Here is a 14613-nt window from a genome sequence, read left to right as displayed (position 1 = left end):
CACCGGAAATCAGCACGTGTAACTCATGCATAATAACTAGATTGTCAGAATATTAATGAAAATTGATACCAATACAAATGTATACATGTAATTAAGTAAAATGTTTTGCCTGAGCGTAATATCGATTCTCAGAAGGTTGATTTGACAGACCATATTAGAGAACCACCAATTTCTGGGACCAATAACCCAGTTAGTTTTTACTTCTGTATAGATTTATACAACACTAATCAACGACCTTTCAAAGCCCTCCTTTTGCCCGAATTATTCTTTTAACCCGAGTAACATTGTTATTGTTCCTTACACAAATTCCCTTAAATTATGAGAGCATAACTCAACCAATTTAGCCCAACACTACGTAGAAACCGTGTTTACTGTAGAACTAATTTTTGTTGACTGCTCCTGACGAATACAAGAACAATTACGCAACTGTCTGGTATTTTTCTTCATGTCTTGGCTTTTCTCCTTCAAATATTATTTGTTTTGTAAATGATCAATAATGAAAACACAACCACAAAACCATAATTATACCACCGCATTATTCTTTAGTTCGATAAGGTACATTGTAATTATGAATCCGGATAGTATTGATTCGGATAGTTAATCCAGTTTAGTATTAATGCTTTACCTTACGAAATTAATGTAATGTTTGAGTTAAAGTGCCAAACTTGGAATTTTATCTATAGTAAAACATCAGACATTTAAAAAAAGTTAAAGCCGTTCCAGGAAATAGTCTAGATCCCAGCTGGTTGTGCCGACATGACCCACCCTATGGCCACACCCCCTCCATAAAAAAAAATCAGTAAAAAAAAATCTTCAGGACCAAACGAAAATATGAAAATCTAGGATCTATTTTTTTGTCAGCAATCCTCTATCATTGGTTTGCAGATATTTACGCAAAAATTTGCTCTTTCCAACACAGAAAATAAAAAAGTTGTAAAAAGTTAAAAACGGTACTGGCTAAGGTCACAAATCCGAACACTTTTTGAGGTTTTTCATAATTATCTTGGAGAGATTTTGTTGTAATATGGTAAAATTGCGTATGAAACATCTTTGGTTAATGTGACAACATCTGTCAAAGATTCATGATATTATCAATTTTATGTCGAAAATCGTTCATTTTATGGACAGTAAATCACCCTTAAATTTATGCTATGGAAGCAACAAATACCGAACACTTGCAAAGCGAAAATACATGGTCATACAATTATAATTAATAAGTATGCTATATTAAATAAACACTTGGCTGCAAAGTTATTTATTGTTTCCAATGTTTTTCAAAACATGCAATTCAAATGTTAAGCGTGATTTCTATTTATAAATACCTTGAATGTAGGTCAACATAACTGCAAAACCTAAAGATTTGTGTGCGCCGTCTGACGTCATTCCCCTCATGTGCTACATTTTGATCTTTAAGGTATAAACATTGAATGGCATTTTTTTAGAAAAATATTTAACAAAACAAGATGAAACTTCGCAAGTGTGACCAAGGCAAGCCTCTGCATTGATCTAGAACATCGAATAATCGATCATGGTAAACAAATGCGTGTTTTAACCGGTGTTCGGGATTTGTGCCCTGTTCGGAAATGTACCGTCAACCAGTATATCTGTGAGAGTGCAGCTTTAAGACCCTTGTATGGACAATGGTGTTTTTATTTATAAAAGCTTATAACTAACATATTTTTTAACCATTTGTCTCTTAACAAGATACTGGGTATATTCTTCTCGGGATATAATAAAGTTTCAGAAAATGTAACTTTAATACATTTCCATCAACAAAATGGATATTTTAAGACTCAAACTCCATAACACCCTAGGTATACAATTCCTTATCACCATCAGAATCTGTGTTTTCAACAAATCTTGCTTGTTTCATCAAATAAAACGAATGTCAGAGCATGAAAACTGCATATCTTGAGACAGTAGAGAAAGTCTAAATATTAAAGGAACTACCTTTATCTCAGAAGTTGTACTTATATACATTAAATCCCAAGTACTATTAGTCCCAGCAAGTGACATTAAGATAGTTTAACAAATTCTGCTAGTATAAAGCAGTACAAATTACCGTAAAAGTATTATGAGATCATCATTCCTGTTCATGTTATCGTACTAAATTGCATTTCTAATTTGGGTATTATTTTCACAGTTAGAATTAGTATAAAAAGTCAAAGATTTTACATGTTCTGTTGTAGTGCATTTTGAAATGACAGATCAAGAGGAGCAGGAAGATGAACTTCTTGCTTTGTCCAGCATCTACGAAAATATTCTTAAGGTTCATAAAGAAGGGGAGCTCAATGGAGGGGAACTGTTGGCTTTACCTGTACTGCCAGATGACTTCTGTGTCAAGGTTGTGAGAAAAAGGAAAGGTGAAAATAAAATTTCATTATTTGTTGCTGATTAATATTCTTCAAGATCATTATACCCGCTTGGCAAAGTGAATTGGGGGCTATATAGGAATTGTGGGCATTGGTGCTTCCGTCTGTTGATCGGTCCAACATGTTTTTGTCTATTCTATATCTTTCTCATTCATTGTCAGATTTTATAATTATTTGGCAAAAAAGTTCAGCATAATATGAGGACATGTCTTGCACAAGACCCGTATGATGATGGCGTATCCCTACCTTCAAGTCAAGGTCACAGCAACCTTCTGAACTTAGTATGTTTCGCTGTATAAGCCTTTCTGATTATAGGTTGTGTTAGGTGACACAAAGTAAGATTTTTTTGGCATTTCAACCCTAGGGCGTGCAGGGGTATAAATCACATTCTGTTAGAGCTGTAGTTGTTATTTGTTTATGATTTATGAAAAGAAACAAAAAGATTGATTTTATAATGTCATTTTTAGCTCGACTATTCGAAGAATATGGAGGGTTATACTACTCACCCAAGTGTCGGCGTTGGCGTCGGTGTTGGTGTCACACCTTGGTTAAGGTTTTGCATGCAAGCACACATAGGTTAATATCTCAGCAACTACTTGAGGTATTGCATTGAGACTTGATACAATGGTACTCGACCATCCAAACTACTTAATTAACCAAGTAAGATAACTCTAGTTTGCATTTAATGCAAATAATAGGCCTTTATTATTCGACTTAGAAATTCTGGTTAAGGTTTTGCGTGCAAGCACACATAGGTTAAAATCTCAGCAACTACTTGAGGTATTGCATTGAGACTTGATACAATGGTACTCAACCATCCAACCTACTTAATTAACCAAGTTAGATAACTCTTGTTTGCATTTAATGCAAGTATAAATTGCCCTTTATTATTCTGGTTAAGGTTTTGCGTGCAAGCACACATAGGTGAATATCTCGGCAACTACTTGAGGAATTGCATTGAGACTTGATACAATGGTACTCAACCATCCAACCTACTTAACTAACCAAGTTCGATAACTCTAGTTTGCATTTAATGCAAATAATTGCCCTTTATTATTCGACTTAGAAATTCTGGTTAAGGTTTTGTGTGTAAGCACACATAGGTTCATATCTTAGCAACTACTTGAGGTATTGCATTGAGAATTTATACACTGGCACTCAACCATCCAACCTTCTTAATTAACCAAGTAAGATAACGCTAGTTTGCATTAAATTCAAATAATGGCCCCTTTTTTATTTGACATAGAAATTCTGGTTAAGGTTTTGCATGTAACCACTTTTAAGTCAATACCTCAGCAACTATTTGATGTATTGCATTGAAACTTTAAACACAGGCTCCCAACCATTTTACCTTCTTTAATCAAGTAAGATAACTCTATCTTTTATATTATATAATTTTTGCCCCTTTATTATGCGACCAAGTTAGATAACTGTATTTTGAAAATAATGGCCTTTTATTATTAAGACTTAAAAATTCTGGTTAAAATTGTCCATGTTTATGTTAATATCTCAGCACATCATGTATTGCATTGAAATTTAATCTAACAGTGATCCATGCATGTTTCACCAAAACTTTTCAATCCTTACACTGAAAAGCGGCAGAATAGTCAAGCGCGCGGTCTCTGTGACAGCTCTTGTTATTTAAATAAAGTATGTTAATCTGTAAATATTAGACATAAGATTAGTAGACAGTATAAATGTTTGGCCTTTGCTGCTTGTCTTTTTTATTTGAATTCAAGGAAATAAAGCCCGTATTAATTTGTCCTCTGAAGGTACTTGAACAGTAGGGTTTAAGCTAAAGAGTTATGGAAGGGTACTACACCTTTTACCTTTTTGGTAGCATACATCTGCCCTTGTGGAGACCAGCATGGGCACCCTTATGCCTTCTTTTGTTTTGATTAAAACTTTTAATAGATTATAAATACATATCAAAATGTACATATATATTTGGCAATTGAAGTCGAATAACACTTCAATTAAACACAATCTCTAACCTTTTCTTTCGAATTCATGATGTTCAAGTTTTACAGTCCAGTGCAATGTGCCCTTTTCTCCTTAACTACCCTGTCTCTCTTTTGCGAACCCTGTCCTTTTTAAAACCTGGCTCAAACCCTAATACAGTGTTTATTATGCAGGCAGTGACAAGGACCCTGCTGGAAAGATGGAGACAGAAACTCACCACATCAAGTACCTACCCCCAGTGCAGCTCAACTTTCTCTTGCCAGCCAACTATCCATCTAGCAGCCCACCTGAGTTCACTCTCTCCTGTAAATGGCTTAACAGAGAACAGGTATATTATCCTAGGTGTGTGACTGGGCATTTGTGTTGGTGTAGGTAACAGTACTAGATTGCTTATGCAGATTTTTCCAATCATAACTAATTCTAGTTTTTCAATATAATATTTTTGTTAAAATTGTTTCTTGCAATTGTATCATCTCATGCCTAGTACCTTTAAATCTTGTAGATGTATAAAATAAGGTTAATGATACTGGTAAATAATATTTGTTTTATTCTAAAAACCATTACATCTTAATTGTTTGTTACTTTGTAGCTTTCCAAATTATGTGAGAAGCTGGACTCTCTCTGGTGGGAGAACCAAGGCTGTGTGATCCTGTTCCAATGGAACACATTCCTCCAAGACGAGCTGTTTGATTTCCTCGGACTTACATCACCTCTCGAACTCGCTCACGTGCTTAAACCAAAACCTGAGTCTAAGCTTGACCCTAGAGCTATCCAAGAAATCGCGTCTCAAGACCAACTTCTACCTGTGATAATTGAATACAATAAACAAGAAAGACTAAACCAGTTTGAAAAATCTAGCTTTACATGTAATGTGTGCTTCTCAGAAAAGGGCGGAGCTCACTGTATAATGTTTTACGATTGTGATCATGTGTACTGCAATGACTGTATGAGAGACTACTTTAGTGTGCAGATTCAAGACGGCAATGTGAAAGCTTTGGAGTGCCCTAATGACAAATGTGAATCACAAGCTCACCCAACGCAAGTAAGATCAAGCAAAACTTTAATAAATTATTATATGTGCATGTTTGAAGGGTAACAGTTTGTGATTGTATAAAAGAAATGAATATTATGTTTCTTTATTTAATACTATATATATCATACTATTTGTGATAAATGTTTGATTTATTATCAGAATTTTCAGGTGTGAAAACTCCCACACTAAACTGGTCTTAGCATGTAAAGATTGATAATATCTATCATACATATTTGGTCAAGATCTAAAAATCCAAGTCGAGCATGCCTGCAGACTCCTCTAAAATGGGGGATGTCAATGGGAATTTTTCGGCGAATTCACTTTTAACTTCTGTTTGATGTGCAAGAAACGCATAGCAGTATTCATATCAACACTTTATTTAGCTGTACATTGTAATTATACCCCCCAAAACAAAGTTTGGGGGGGTATACTGGAATCGGGTTGTCCGTCCGTCCGTCCGTCTGTCTGTCTGTCTGTCTGTCTGTCTGTCTGTCTGTCTGTCTGTCTGTCTGTCCGTCCGTCTGTCCGTCCGGTTTTTTTTTGTCCGGGATTCATCTTTGTCGTTATTGAACAAATCTTTTTCAAACTTTCAGATATTAATGGCCATGATGTAAACTTGCGCCTCTGTGAAATTAATACGGGTCACATGACCCTGACCAGAGTTATCTCCCCTTGATGTGTTAAAGTAGGCAAAATAAGCCCTGTCCGGGATTCATCTTTGTTATTATTCAACAAATCTTTATCAAACTTTCAGAAATTAATGGCCATGTTGTAAACTTTCGCCTCTGTGAATTTGGTACAGGTCACATGACCCTGACTGGAGTTATCTCCCCTTGATGTGTTAAAGTAGGCAAAATAAGCCCTGTCCGGGATTCATCTTTGTTATTATTCAACAAATCTTTATCAAACTTTCAGAAATTAATGGCCATGTTGTAAACTTTCGCCTCTGTGAATTTGGTACAGGTCACATGACCCTGACTGGAGTTATCTCCCCTTGTAGGCAAAATTAGCTTTGTCCGGCCTAACTCCAGGGCAAACAACCTAGACATGGAGGGGTGGGGGGTATTCGTTAGCCTATGGCTTACAGTTCTAGTTTCTTCTAACCTCGGTATTATACTTTTAGGTCAAGAAGCTGGTACATCCTGACCTGTTTCTCAGGTACGACCAGCTGCTCCTTCAGACAAGCCTTGACACAATGTCTGATGTTACGTTCTGTCCCCGCCCGGTTTGCCAGGCCCCTGTGCTCATGGACAGGGAGACTACACTCGCATCCTGTTCAGCCTGCCATCTTGTGTTCTGTACCCTCTGTCGACTAGTCTACCATGGGATTTCGCCATGCAAATTGAAAGCAGGTTGGTTTTAAAATAGGGTCTGAATGTTGATCCTTCTATTGTTATTGTTCTGAGTGATGTAACTTCACAGGATAAAATAGTATTCCTATGAGTGTTCACCTACAGCCTTACTAGTTCCAGGTTTGACCCTGGCTTCTCCAAATTGACACAAATTTAGTTTTACTTTTTTTTCAAATTTACCTCAAATAAAATGTCCACAATGGAGACAAAAAAAGTTATTATCAACAAAATTGTATATGTTCTCTACCGGATCACTATGAAATGTAAAAGCACTTGGTTGGAGAAAAATCAGTGAGTGAAAGCGAACTGAAAAATTATCTCTCAAAGTACAGAGAAATACAAGTTAACCGGGTAGTCATAATAATGTCATGCATATCCATAACTGATAACTCTGTTCTATAGATGGGCTTCTGAAGCTGCGTGAGGAGTACCTGTCGGCTGATAAAGCAACAAAGAAGTTGCTGGAGAAGCGCTATGGCAAGGTGACCATTCAACAGGCATTGGAGGAGAGCTTTACTAATGAGTGGCTCAACGAACACTCCAAACAGTGCCCAAGTTGTGGGGCACACATCCAGGTATGCACAGGCGTTGGTTAACCAGATTTTGTTTTATGTGAATGCCAACTCTGCTGTTGGTTTCCAGGAAAATAGAGAAATTGTTCAGAATATTCCCATTATACTCAGTACTAGGGCTTTAGGTAGGGATCTATGAAAGGGTACTGCACCCTGTGCTCTTTTGGTTTCACCTCACTGCCTTCATGGAGATCAGCATGTGCACCTTTCTGCCTACATGAAATAAGATACTTAAGATAATGAAATATATCTTTCGTTTTGATTAAAACATATCATCATTCACACTTTACATATTGGGCAATTGACGCCTAGTATTATTTCAAAGAAACACAATTCTACCATTATCTGTCAAATTCATAACGTTCAAGTTCAATAATATGCCCTAACTCTCCCTCATCACCCTGTCCCTCTTCTGCAGCACCATGTCATTTTAAATGAAAATCCTGACTAAAATCCTACTATTTTCAGCAAATCTTATGACCTTAAAAACTCAGCATAATCATTATTTCTTTTACCTTGATTGCGACCAAAGCTGCCAGCTAATAGAATCACGCTTGAGTCTGTTGCCTTGGTAGAAACTTGTACAAGTGTTCACTTTAACAGACCTGATGGGGATCGAAACCCACCACCTCTTGGTTGCAAGGTGGACGACTCATTTTGTTGGTTTATAAATGTTAGTTAAGTGATTTTCTGATGACTGAGACTATATATCAAGACTATATATCATAAACTTGTTATTCCCAACAGAAAATTGATGGCTGTAACAAGATGACATGTATGAAGTGCCGGGCGTACTTCTGCTGGCTGTGTAATGATTCCCTTTCACGCTCCAATCCATATCTCCACTACAGCACTGCAGGATCCAAGTGCTTGAACCGGCTTTTTGAGGGCATTGACATTGATGGAGACTTTGATGATGACAACGATGATGATGGGTGGGGGTGGTTGTAGTGAGATACTTATGTTTTTAAGACACACAGGTTATTAAGGCCCCACAAGAAACTTTGTGGGCGCCCTATTGTTATCACTCTGTCCGCCTGTCTGTCCACATGTTTGTGTCACCTGTGAAGCAAGGCAAACATTATAAGCCATTATTTTATCTGGCATTATATTCTACGTTTTGAACAACTTTGTGTAGAATCTTCAAACTTATACACTGGCCACTTTATTCCACAGGAAGTGAAGTAAATTTGCTGTCCCCCAAAAAATCTCAAGGAGAGAAAATTTCCATGACTTGACCCTTTAAGAATGATAACTTAAATTAATAATTTTTAATTTCCATGATGCACAGATGAGTACTCCCGATACTCCTCTAAGAAAATCAAATGCTGCTTCTACAATTTAAAACGCCTATCTGGGGAGATCTTGATTACCCAGCCAATAATATTTAAAGATAAGCGTAAAATCCAACATGCAATTAAAAAAAAAAAAATGTTGCGTGTACATTTCAAATGTTTGATCTGAGGTGAGCCAGTAAATACAAAATTCTTCAAAATTCATAGATAAAGAAATATTTCAAGCGTTGTTACTTTTGGAATCATGAAATTAACTTATAATAATACCAAGAAAATGAGAAACAATTTCCAAGAATTTTCCAAAATTTTACAGACCTCATGTGTGGAAATGCTCATCCCCTTCTTATGTTCGTGTATGACAACTCTCTGCAAGTTCAATCAGGAGTTTGATGGGAATTTATCCTCCTCTGGCTCGGTCCAGAGATGGCCTTTTTCACTGCCCACATTTGCATAGTTATCCCTCTTGATTTTTAACATGCCTTTCTGATAGTTCATCATGTTAACTATGCTATCATTCCCCTTATCACATCATGTGATGGCTTTGACATTGTGTATGCAGTTATTGGTGAAGGAAGATGTATTTATTGTTAAAAATAGATTAATAACAATTGTAAATAGAATAACTAAACCCCTGCAAAATGATGTTTTGATTGCAACTAAATGTTTTATCAGGGGTTTATAGGAGTCACTATGGCTGGCTGTCTCTCTGTCTGTCTAGACAACACTTCTAAGTACTCAGAAAATGCCAAATGATAGATCATGCATACTTGAAATGGGCTAGATTAACCAGTCCCAGTCCCTAATAGGAATTAAAACACGCTGCGTAGAATTCTCTCATGACTGTAGTCATTACTGATGCAGTCTGGGACCATACTGTTCATCCCGACAGACTTTTGCCAACCTGTCAGACAAACACCTCCGCTGTTATTATTTTATCAATTGTTTAGCCTGTAATTGATAGTACACAATGTATTTAAGTAAAAATAAAAAATCACTGCATTATGAATGCCACCTTATTGTCAGAGAAAAACAACAGACATTGAGAGATTAATTGTCTTCCTTCAACTTTAATCTAGTCAATATTTAAACAAATAAAAGTACCTACTATAGTGTAGTCTAGTATAAACTATGTTACTACATTCATGCCACTCATTTGACTTAGTGGAATACATAGTTTCCACTGACCATGGCAACTTACTGAGTTATTGCCCTTGGCAATGTCATATTTCTACACCATACTGTTAATGCTCTGGATGAGCTTGTTAGTTAAATTCTTTTTTAGCTTCTGTTGTATTGTCTTTATTCCTAGTAGAGGTTATAGGCGTGCAGAGTACTAAAGCAGGGCTGGTAGTCATGAAGCACATTAGGTCATTTCCTTACTTATATCAGTTTCCTTATTTAAGTATCTCATTAGTCATATGATATTTTATCTTGAGAATGTTATTGTGATTGACTAAATTCAAAATGCACACTTTCATATAGAAATAGCATAATTAATGTATTTTAATTTAACTATGAAAACTTCAAGAAATTTACTTAAGTTTAGAAATCATTTAAGATGTTTTATGATACCACCCCAGGACTGTTAACAATAATTATTGTTGACTATCTTTTTTGATTTTTTTCCCTTGTGCTTGTTTTTTATACTTAAATAACGATCAATCTGTTACAAAGTTGTATTCGGAGATACAGGGTGTGTGGATGTATTCATCGCTCCTGTGATAAGTCTACTTTTAATAATCTCAAATAAATGTGATATTTCTTATAACCTTGACATTACAGTGTGTCACAGTGTGTACGGTATACCATGTGATCAATTATGTCTATGCTGCTTAAAGTGCCCCGTCTTCATTTTATTATCAGTGACAAACCTGTTTCCCAAATAATGTTTTGACAGTGCTCAATCAGGCGGTGGTTTTGTGAAAAGGTTTGTCAAGTGTTTTAAGAAACTAAACTCTGAATCAAATTCCCGTAAAAGACCAGAGGCAGGGCTCTGAAAGCGGCATAGACTGCACTATGTTCCATTTAAAATGGTGAAAAAATAGTAAAGTTACCTTTGTTCATATTCTTCATTTGAAGCAAAATGTGCGACGTTGCATTTATAATGTTATATATCACATGGTATACAAATGCTGCATTAGATACAGGACTTTATACTGTTTCTAATTTAAGTCAGTTTGGATTTTTAGAGTGAGAGTAAGGCAACAGCATTTAGTTCTCAGGAAAGAACTGTTCTTTGTTTTCCAATGTTTATTTTAATTTATGCATATTTGTGTTTGTGTTTTTTTATATCAAAACACTGTTGGTTCTATCTAATCATTGGCTCATCTCATCCTCAACTTGTCACAAGTATATGCCAATTTATAATTTGAAACTATGTCATGTATTTTTTCCCCTTATTTATAAACTTAACCGTGTATGTTAGTCTATGTATGCAATGTAAACCAAAGCAATTTTCACAATAATCTGGGTAACTAATTCCAGTCATTGTTCATTTCAAATACTAGACCTTGTTCCAATTTATTTATCACAAATTGGCAATGGTTATTATTTTTTTAATATACCAGAGATTTAAAAAGCACTTCACATGTATGGTAAATAAAATATTAAAAAAGATTTATAAGGGAATGGTATTTCTGTTTTCTGTAACATAAAATAACAAGCTTCTGTACATGCAGTTTGAAGAAAAAATAAATCAAGACGCCAGTGCGGCAACCGCATTAAAGCTGGATGTTCTATTTGATGATGCAATTTTGCAAACCCAAGATTTGAGCTAGTGACCTTGTTTTTTTTAAAACCAAGAAGTGCCATATTTATACCTATCAGAGTATCATTCATAGAAATAACCTACCAGTAATCAAATTTCATGAAGATCATTAAATTTTGTGTGATACATATAAGTATGTAACTAGTGACATAGTTTTTTTACCTGACGTGACCCATATTCACACATATTCAAGACAATATGAAGGCAATTATTTTGTCAAAATTTCATAACAATTTGATTACAACTATTGACTTTATGACATGGAATACAAACTTTACCGCAGAATTGTTAACGCCTGCCCGTACGACCGCCTGCAGATCCTGTTTTCACCATTCAATAACCATGATTTTTTTATGAAAAATCAAGACTAAAAATTAAAAAGTGATTCATTTTTTTTCTTTTGTGTATTTAAAACCCTCCCTTTAATGCAAGAGTATTGTATTACATGTATAATGAATAAGTTCATGAATTGACTGTTAAGGGGTCTTCAAGTTTTCATAGTGTTGTCTCGGTAAATGTAAATGTGTTTTAAAAGACTCTGCAATAACTAATTGTTATTGGTTTTAGTTATTGAGTTTAGATAAATAAGGTTGTTAATTTTCTATTTATTTCCTTTTATATATTATATCAAAAATATGCGATTTTACAAACAATTTTGTTATGTATTATAAAGAAAATTGAAAATAACATTTTCTTTTTGTTATTATGCCCCCCTTCGAAGAAGAGGGGTATATTGCTTTGCACAGGCATGTCGGTATGTCGGTCGGTCGGTCGGTCGGTCCGTCAGTAGACCAAAGCTTGTCCGAGTGATAACTCAACAATTCCTGGACGTATGGTCATCAAACTTCACATGAAGGTTGGGCCTGACCAGTAGATGACCCCTATTGATTTTGGGGGTCATCGGGTCAAAGGTCAAGGTCACAGTGACCTTTAATGGTAAAATAATTTTAAAGCTTGTCCGAGTGATAACTCAACAATGCCTGCACCCATGGCCCTCAAACTTGACATTGGAGGTTGGGCCTGACCAGTAGATGACCCCTATTGTTTTTGGGGGTCATCAGGCCAAAGGTCAAGGTCACAGTGACCTTGAATGGTAAAAGGTTGTCCGAGTGATAACGTGACAATGCCTGCACCCATGGCCCTCAAACTTGACATGGAGGTTGGGCCTGACCAGTAGTTGGGTGACCCCTATTGTTTTTGGGGGTCATCAGGCCAAAGGTCAAGGTCACAGTGACCTTGAATGGTAAAAGGTTGTTCGAGTGATAACTCAACAATGCCTGCACCCATGGCCCTCAAACTTGACTTGTAGGTTGGGCCTGACCAGTAGATGACCCCTATTGTTTTGGGGGGGTCATTGGGCCAAAGGTCAAGGTCACAGTGACCTTGAATGGTAAAAGGTTGTCCGATTGATAACTCAACAATGCCTGCACCCATGGCCCTCAAACTTGACTTGGAGAATTGGCCTGACCAGGAGATGACCCCTATGGTTTTTGGGGGTCATCTGGCCAAAGGTCAAGGTCACAGTGACCTGGAATGGTAAAAGGTTGTCCGAGTGATAACTCGACAATGCCTGCACCCATGGCCGTCAAACTTGACTTGGAGGTTGGGCCTGGCCAGAAGATGGTCCCTATTGATTTAAGGGGTCATTGGGCCAAAGGTCAAGGTCACAGTGACCTTGAATGATAAAAGGTTGTCCAAGTGATAACTCAACAATGCCTGCACACATGGCCCTCAAACTTGACTTGAAGGTTGGGCCTGACCAGTAGATGACCCCTATTGATTTTAGGGGTCAAAGGTCAAGGTCACAGTGACCTTGAAAGCAAACTCGACAATTCTTGGACCTATGGTCATTAAACTTGACATGAAGGTTGGGCCTGCCAAGTAGATGACCCCTATCGACTTTGGGGGTCATCAGGCCAAGGTCAATGTCACAGTAACCTTTAATGCAAAAAAGTTAACAAATCTTCCCCCAATGATATCTCGACAATGCCTGAACCTATGATCATTAAACTTGACATGGATGTTAAGCCTGACCAGTAGATCACCATTATTGATTTTAGGATTCATAGAGCCAAAGGTCAAGGTCACAGTGATCTTGAATGGTAAAAGGTTGTCCGAGTGATAACTCAACAATGCCTGAACCCATGGCCTCCAAACTTGACTTGGAGTTGCATCTGACTTGTAGATGACCCCTTATGATTCAAGGGGTCATCGGGTCAAAGGTCAAGGTCACAGTGACCTTGAACGAAAAAAACTTGTCTTTTGATAACTTGACAATGCCTGCACCCATGGCCCTCAAACTTGACATTTAGGTTTCTGGTGACCAGCTAATGACTCTGGATTTTGAGTTCATAGAGTCAAAGGTCATGACGGTCATAACACACTTTATCCTCACACTTTAATGGTCATAATCTTAAAACAGCAACAAATCAGCTGTCATTTCGGTCCATGCATATTTCATTCAATTGTCCATATAATCCTGACAACATGGCGCTCAGGGGGGCATAATGTTTGACAAACATCTCTTGTTAATCAAATGTGATGTCTCCAATTGTCAAATACTGTCACTTTAAAAGATATAAAAAATAGCAGGAATATTTCTTTTATTTCTTAAAGTTTCTGATATGCTTTGGGCCAATCTTACCAACAATTGTACACTAAGATCAATAAAACATGTTAATATTGTGCCATGTTAGAGTGTTTTCTTTATTTCATCCATATTGGAACAAGAAGATGGAGCTTTACCTTTAAAAAACTATCCTGCAAATAAATCAATTACACTGCATGGTAGTTATTGAATGTTGTTCTAGACAACATGGTATGAAAACGTTATGTCGCTAACTATCTATAAAGCAAACTTTTGGGAAGTGCGCTTTAGGTATACACAAAATTACAAACCCATAAGTTAACTGTGTAATGATACCTAACAGCCAGTTCCATTCTCACTAAGTGTCACAAAGGTTATACTCATTTTTGAACTCATCCATACCTTTACTATAATATTCACCCTCTTGAAAAAGCGACATATATGGCACCAATCAATTTTTTTCGATCTGATCGTTTTATAGTTATAGTTGTCACACTATCTGTCTGTTAGGCTTTCTGTCCGTTACCATTGCATCTCAGCTGTTAACTTGTCACTGTCTCTTCTCATATGATGAAAAAATAATGATTTCATGGGAAGGTGTGTCATGCATAGCATTCATTCCCTCACCTTGGAGGTCAAGGTACCAGTTGTGGTCATCAAATCTGGATAAAAT

General features: G+C 36.5%; 1 protein-coding gene across 1 annotated transcript; it reads left to right on the top strand.

Annotated features, from left to right (window-relative positions):
• The first annotated feature begins 356 nt into the window (after positions 1–356).
• Positions 357–14115, top strand: LOC128228393 (E3 ubiquitin-protein ligase RNF14-like). Its single transcript, XM_052939689.1, has 7 exons — positions 357–433; positions 2190–2363; positions 4508–4662; positions 4924–5376; positions 6491–6719; positions 7122–7294; positions 8039–14115. Exons 2-7 carry the CDS (start codon positions 2201–2203, stop codon positions 8240–8242), a joined length of 1377 nt encoding a protein of 458 aa, XP_052795649.1. The 5' UTR covers positions 357–433; positions 2190–2200; the 3' UTR covers positions 8243–14115.
• Positions 14116–14613: the final 498 nt, after the last annotated feature.

Source organism: Mya arenaria, chromosome 3 (genome assembly GCF_026914265.1).
Source record: "Mya arenaria isolate MELC-2E11 chromosome 3, ASM2691426v1".
Lineage (NCBI taxonomy): Eukaryota > Metazoa > Mollusca > Bivalvia > Myida > Myidae > Mya > Mya arenaria.
This window is presented reverse-complemented; position numbering and strand designations above follow the sequence as displayed.

Coding starts and splice junctions, on each gene's coding strand:
- LOC128228393 (XM_052939689.1), top strand. CDS start 2,201: ATGACAGATCAAGAGGAGCAGGAAGATGAACTTCTTGCTTTGTCCAGC. Junction 2,364..4,507: donor GGTTGTGAGAAAAAGGAAAG/GTGAAAATAAAA, acceptor TTTATTATGCAG/GCAGTGACAAGGACCCTGCT. Junction 4,663..4,923: donor AATGGCTTAACAGAGAACAG/GTATATTATCCT, acceptor GTTACTTTGTAG/CTTTCCAAATTATGTGAGAA.